The sequence below is a fragment of the Meriones unguiculatus genome, chromosome 5 (genome assembly GCF_030254825.1).
Source record: "Meriones unguiculatus strain TT.TT164.6M chromosome 5, Bangor_MerUng_6.1, whole genome shotgun sequence".
In the NCBI taxonomy this organism is placed as follows: Eukaryota; Metazoa; Chordata; class Mammalia; order Rodentia; family Muridae; genus Meriones; species Meriones unguiculatus.
In genome coordinates, this window is record NC_083353.1 from 21433381 (window position 1) to 21440751 (window position 7371).

The 7371-nt window shown below is 37.6% G+C and overlaps 1 gene segment (V, D, J or C); it reads right to left on the reverse strand.

The window, feature by feature from the left end:
- Window positions 1-3679: 3679 nt before the first annotated feature.
- Window positions 3680-4292, reverse strand: LOC132654384 (immunoglobulin kappa variable 4-1-like). The segment is given in 2 exon segments: window positions 3680-4041; window positions 4230-4292. Coding segments are annotated over 2 exon segments (411 nt in total).
- Between the last annotated feature and the right edge of the window lie 3079 nt (window positions 4293-7371).

The following is a 7371-nucleotide window of genomic DNA, read 5'->3' on the forward strand; positions in this document are numbered from 1 at the left end:
ATGATCCACTTCTTAGATTACAAAAAAGCATTTGAGAAATTCCAACACCCATTCATGTTTAAAGACTTGGAGAAATCAAGGATACAAGGCACATACATAAATATAGTAAAGACATTATAGAACAAGCCTATAGCCAACATCAAACTAAATGGAAAGACACTTAAATCAATCTCCCTAAAATCACAGACAAGGCAAGGCTGCCGACTCTCTTTGCATCTCTTCAACATAGTCCTGCAGTCCTACCTAGAACAATAAGACAAATGAAAGAGTTCAAGTGGATACAAATCAGAAAGGAAGAAGTCAAAGTATTATTACTTGCAGATAATATGATAATGTACATTAGTGATGCCAAAAATTCAACCATAGAACTCCTTAGCTGATTTCAGCAAACTGGCTGCAAATAAAAAAAAAAAAAAAATTCAGTAGCCCTCCTGTATACAAAAGGCAAAAGGGCTGCAAAAGAATTTAGGGCCACTACACCTTTCTCAATAGCCACAAATAACATAAAGTACTTTGGTGTCACTCTAACCAAGCAAGTAAAAGATCTATTTGATAAAAAACTTCAAGTCTCTGAAGAAAGAAATAGAAGAAGATATCAGAAGATGGTAAGATCTCCCATGCTCAGGGATCGGTAGTATTAACGTAATGAAAATGGCCAGCCTACCAAAAGCAATCTACCCATTCAATGCAATTTTCATCAAAATACCAACACAATTCCTTACAGAACTTGAAAGAAGAAATCTCAACTTAATATGGAAAAACAAAAAACACAAAATTGATTTTAAAATCCTGTACAACAATAGATTCTCAGGAGGTATCACCTTCCCTTATCTCTAGCAGTTCTACAGAACAATGAAAAAAAAAAAAAAAAACAACTGTATGTTAATGGTATAGTAACAGAATGATAGACCCATGGAATCTAATAGAAAACCCAGAAATAAACCCATACACCAAAGGATATTGATTTTTGACAAAGATGCCAAAACCATACAATGGAAAAAAGCATCTTCAACAAATGCTGCTGGTCTAACTGGATGTCTACATGTAGAAAAGTGCAAATAGAGACACATTAATCACCCTGCACACAACTAAAGTCCAAGTGGATCAAAGACCTTAACATAAAAACAGACACACCAAATCTGTTAGAAAAAAGAAGTCGGGAAGTGCATGGAACTCATTGGCAGGAGACAACTACTTGAACAGAACACCAACAGCACAGGCTCTAAGATCAACAGTCATTAAATGGGACCTCATGAAACTGAAAAGCTTCTATAAAGCAAAGGACACTGTCATCAAAACAAAGGGATAAACTACAGACTGGAAAAGGTATTCAACAAACCTGTTTCTGGCAGGGTGTTAACATCAAGAATATGTAAAGAACTAAAGAAGTTAAAAAGCAATACGTTGAGTAATCCAAGTTAAAACCGGGGTATAGAGCTAAACAGTGTTCTCTATAGAAGAATATCAAATGGCAGAGAAACACTTAAAGAAATGAACAAAGTCCTTTGTATCAGAGAAATGCAAATCAAATAGACACTGTGATTTCACCTTACAACATAAAGAACGTCTAAGAACAAAAACTCAAGTGACAACAAATGCTAGAGAGGATGTGGAGAAAAGGAAATCCTCCACCACTGCTAGTGGGAATGTAAACTTGTACAACCACTTTGGAAATCATTCTGGCACTTTGTCACATAATTAGGAGCAGTACATCCTCAAGATTCAGCTTTAGTGCTCCTAGGCATATATCGGAAATATGCCCAAGCACACAACAAGGCCATTTGCTCAACCATGTTCATAGCACATTTATTCATAATAGGGAGAATTTGAAAACAACCCAGATGTCCCTCAACTGAGGAATAGATAGAGAAATTGTGGTATATTCACACAATGGAATTTTAAAAAAATTCAAAACAAGGAAATCATGAAATTTGCATGCAAATGGTGGAATTTAGAAAAGATCATCTGGAGTGAAGTATCCCAGAAGCAGAAAGATATGCATGGTATATACTCATTCATAACTGTATATTACAGTTATGTTATACCTGTATAACATAAATGTACTAAAATCTGTACACCTAAGGAAGCTAAGCAAGAAGGAGGACCCAGGGTAAGATGATGAATCTTCACTCAGAATGGTAAACAATACAGACATGGGAAGTGGGAGAAAACAGTCTCCCTTCCAAAAAAAAAAAAAAGAAAAAAGAAAAAGAAAGAAAGAAAGAAAGAAGAAAGAAAGAAAGAAAGAAAGAAAGAAAGAAAGAAAGAAAGAAAGAAAGAACAACAAACCAGGACCAGACAGTTTCAGTGCTAAATTCTACCAGACCTCTGAAAGGCTCTACCCAAAAGGGTATCAAAAGATTTCCTGAGATTTATAGCCAAATTTGGAAGGAGTGCAGAGAATCTTATGAAAGAAAGGGGAGATAGTAAGACGAGGAATGAACAGGAACTTCACAAAGAGAAAACCAAAACCAAAAAAAAAAAAAAATCTGGGCACAGGGTACTTTTCTGAGACTGATTCTCCAACCAAGGTCCATGCATGGAAATAACCTAAAACCCCTGCACAGATGTAGCCAATGGCAGCTCAGTCTCCAATTAGGTTTCATACTAAGGGGAACAGGGGCTGTCTCTAAGATAAACACAGTGGCTGACACTTTGATCACCTTCCCCTAAGGGGGGAGCAGTCTTACCATGCAACAGAGTAAAACAAAGCAGCCAGTACATGAGGCCTGATTATCTAGGGTCAGATGGAAGGGGAGGAGGTCCAACCCTATTAGTAGACTGAGGGAGAGGAAAGAGAGGAGGAGAGGAAAGGAGAGTAGGATTTGGAGGAGACAAAGAAGGGGGACATGGCTGGGATACAAAGTGAATAAATTGTAATAAATAAATAAAAATCAGATGCATATATGTAATAGACACAGACATATCGACCAAAGCATACCACATGAGCACATGCCCAGAGTTCCTCATCTTTCTGTATGCTAATAATACAATCCAGGTCTTTAAAATTTATACATCCTCCTATAATTGCAGCATTAAACTATTTATTATATGAAAAGAAAAAAACAATCCACACATTCAAAAGAAACCAAGAGCTGGTTCTTTGAGAAAATCAACAAGATAGACAAACCCTTAGCCAAACTAACTAAAAGGCAGAGAGAAACTATACAAATCAACAAAATCAGAAACAAAAAGGAGGCCAGAATGAAAGACACTGAAGAAATTAAAAGACTCATTAAGTCTAACTTCAAAAGTCAATACACCATAAAATTTGAAAATCTAAATGAAAAGGACAATTTTCAAGATAGATAATTTACCAAAGCTTGAGAATTCTTAATCTAAACTAGTAGTCTCAGGATGATGTATTCTTTGTACATAATTTTAAAGTCTATCCTATTTTATACAGATTCATCATAGTCTAAAGGCATAAGAAAGAGATATCTAAAGTCAGCATGACACCTTAAGCTCCACTGATGCTTCTTGTTGTACTGTATCTTCTCAGTGCAAAACCACACCTTCTAAATCTCTTAACTTAGTTTCTCCCTTTATATACACACCAGTGTTGCCAAAAATATGGAAGAAAGGAGGCGATCTCTTAATTAATTTCTACTGAAGGTTGAATCAGTTAGTCATGCATAGCAGATCTCAGGCAAAAAGGGAAGTGTGCAGGCCCAAGGCTCTATGTGGTGCAGGCAGCTGGTGAGATTGTCAAAGAGGTTTGTGTTGGAGGCTGAAGCACTGTGGGAGGATAGCTGCTATACTGCTGACAGTAATAAACCCCCAGGTCTTCAGCCTGCACACTGCTGATGGTGAGAGTGAAATCTGTCCCAGATCCACTCCCTGTGAAGCGATCAGGGACCCCAGTGTATCTACTGGATGCACCATAGATTTGCAGTTTATGAGGCTGCCCTGGTTTCTGTTGGTACGAAGCTACATAAACACTTACACTCTGACTGGACTTGCAGCTTAGGGTGATTCTGTCTCCAACAGATGTGGACATGAATTCAGGAGACTGGGTCATCACAATGCTCCCCTCAGCACCTGCAACCAGAAATAGACAATGAGTATACACATATACACACAAAGAGTTCCTGATACAAATTTTGGGATCTCAAATGGCTTTTTTAATGGCATTGCCTGCATATAATTGGTTTCCTATAGTAAATAACTGTTTTTTTTTTCTACAAAAAATTGTTTGGATGATATTCTAAAACTCTTTAATGTCTCACCAGACATCCAGAGGAGCAGGAATATGAAGACCTGGGGCTGTGACTCCATCTTGGTGGTCCAGCCTGTCTGTTGCTTTTCAGTTCTCACTGCAAAGGCCTGGTTTATAAATTATGGGCAGATGGGCTGTCTTACAGGGACCTATGCAAAACAGTCATCACATGAGAAAGTAAATAAGCAGCGTTCTGGGCTGTTTGAGAATCCAGGTTAAATTTTCAGCCAAAAATATCATCAAAGCGAGCACCGATCTCTGGGGAAAATAATAAACAGAAGCTCAAGGACCAACTTACAGCTCTCAATCTAAAAATAGCGAAATGCACCCATAGCAGGCTTAAATTAAAATTCAAACGCATTTAAATAAAGTGAGTTTAATAGATATAATATTAGAAAACCTTTGATTACAATTCTGAGAAAACAATAGATATCCTAATCAATAACAATAGAAAGAAGCAGGAGAAGCAGAAAGAAGAAAGGAAAAAAGAAGGGGAAAGTAGATGAGTAAGTGAGAGAAAGGAAAGAAAAGAGAGTATGGAGAGGAGAGGGAAATATGGATTGGAGAGGGATTGGAAATGTGGAGAGGATAGAACAGTTGAGCAGATAAAGGAAATACATATTAAAACAGAAAGGTTTGTGAATAGAGAGTCAGATCACTAGTTATGAGCAGTTCATCTCTTATAAATTACTCATATTTGATTCCAATGAATTGTTTGATCATTCTCAGTAATCTGTAATTGCAGTTATATCACACACATGGTACACATACATATATGTATACATACATACATATCTAAATACATACATAGATTTTGAGATGTGAACCCTGAGCTTCTGCTCCAGCTAAAACAAGGTCTGCCACCTGCTGCCTTCATTCTGCTATCACGGATTCTAGTTCTCTGAAAGCCCCCAAAGAACCCTTTCTTAAAAAGTGGCATTGTTCATTTTTTAATTAAATTTTTTTTTACATTAATTATATTTTATTTGCTTTGTATCCCAGCTGTAGCCTATTCCTCATTCTGTCTCAATCCCACCCTCCCTGTCTCCTTCATCTTTTCCCATGTCCCTCTATAAGTCCACCAATAGGGGAGGCCACCTCCCTTTTGATCTGACCCTTGCTAATTAGGTCTCATCAGGACTGACTGCATTGTCCTCCTCTCTGGCCTGGCTAGGCTGCTCCTTCCTCAGGAGTGAGCTGAGGGGGGTCAAAGGGACAGCCACTCAGTTCATGTCAGAGACAGTCCCTCTTCCCCTTACTAGGGAATCCCCTTTGAATACTGTTTCCATGGACTGCATCTGTGCAGGGGTTCTAGGTTACCATCATGAATGGACTGTGGTTGGAGTTTCAGTCTCAGAAAATGCCCCTGAGCCCAGATTATTTGGTTCTGTTTCTCTCCTTGTGGAGCTCCTGTACTTTTCAGGTCTTACTATCTACCTCTTCTTTCATATGATTCCCTACACTCTGCCCAAAATATGGTTATGACTTTCAGCATTTGCTTTGATATACTGCTCGGTAGAGTCTTTCAGAGGACCTCTGTGGTAGGGTCCTGTCCTGTTTCTTCTTCTTCGTCTTCTTCTTCTTTTTTTTTTTTTTTTGTTCTTCCTATGTCCATTCCATTTGTCTTGCTAAGTGATGATTGATCCTCTTACCCTGGATCCTCCTTCTTGTTTAGCTTCTTTAGGCGTACAGATTTTATTATGTTTTTCCTATCTTATAGGTCTAATATCCACTTATAAGTGAATATATTTCCTTGTTTTTAATTGCTGACTAGTATTCCATTGTGTTAATATACACAATTTCTATATCCATTCCTCCATTGATGGACACCTGAGTTGTTTCCAGGTTCTGGCTATTACAAATACAGCTGCTCCAAACATGGTTGAACAAATGTTGTCATTGTTGTGGACTTGAGCAACTTTTGGATGTATGCCTCAGAGTGCTATAGATGCATCTTGAGGAAGCGCTTTTTCTAAGTGTCTGAGAAAGCACCTCATGTGTTGTCACTTGAGTTTTTAATCTTAGCCATTCTGAAAGGTGCAAGGTGAAAACTCGAGATGTTTTGATTTTCATCTCCCTGATGACTAAGGACATTGAGCATTTCTTTAAGTGTTTCTCTGCCATTCAATATTCCTTTATTGAGAGAATTCTCTGTTTAGCTCTCTATCCCATTTTTGATTGGATTACTTGATTTGTTGTTTTTTAACTTCTTTAATTATATATATAATTATATATACATATATATATATACATACATATATATATATATATATATATATGATATCATCCCTCTGTCAGCTACAGGGTTGGTGAAGATCCTTTCACAGTCTGTAGGCTGTCGTTTTGTTCTGACAACAGTATCTTTTGCTTTATGGAAGCTTTTCAGTTTCATGAGGTCCCATTTATTGATTTTTACTCTTAGATGATATGTGTTAGCATATTGTTTACATGGGTGTCATGGGTTTCCAATTCGTAAATGTTAAATTTACTCATGAATATGAGAGAAAAGCCTGGAAGGTAAAGTCTATCAAGACACAGTCATACTTCTTTAGTATAGAGTGAGGTTTCCAGGTCTCTATATTTGAGAGCAGTTTGGGAGAATTCAGAGTGGTATGTGACCCATGAGGAAGAGGTAGAGGTGGACATGTAGCTTAGAAACAAAATTATTACATGCACCATCTCATTTACAAATATTCTATTTTAAACATGAACATTTAAACATGAATTCACCTATAGTGAACGTTTGGAAGGAGAACTAGGTGAGGGAAAGAAACTTGTAGTCAATGAAACATGGAAAAGAGAGAAAGAGGAGGGTAAAGGGTGTGTCTTTTTAAAAATTATTATGGCTATGATAAAATGTCATGACCAAAAGCAACATAAAAGGATGGGTAATTTTATTTTTCTAAACTTCTAGATGACAGTCCATCACTGTTATCAGGGCTGGGATTCAAACAGAGAAGGAATCCAGAGGCATAAGCTGAGCACAGACCACAGAGGAGAGATGCTTACTGGATTCATCCTCAAAGCTTGCACAGTTTGCTTTGTTGAGGAACCCAGGGTCACCATCAATGGCTGGCATCACCTACAATAGACTGCATCATCCTCCCCATCAAATAGTGATTAAGAAAATGCCCTACAGACTTGCCCAATGC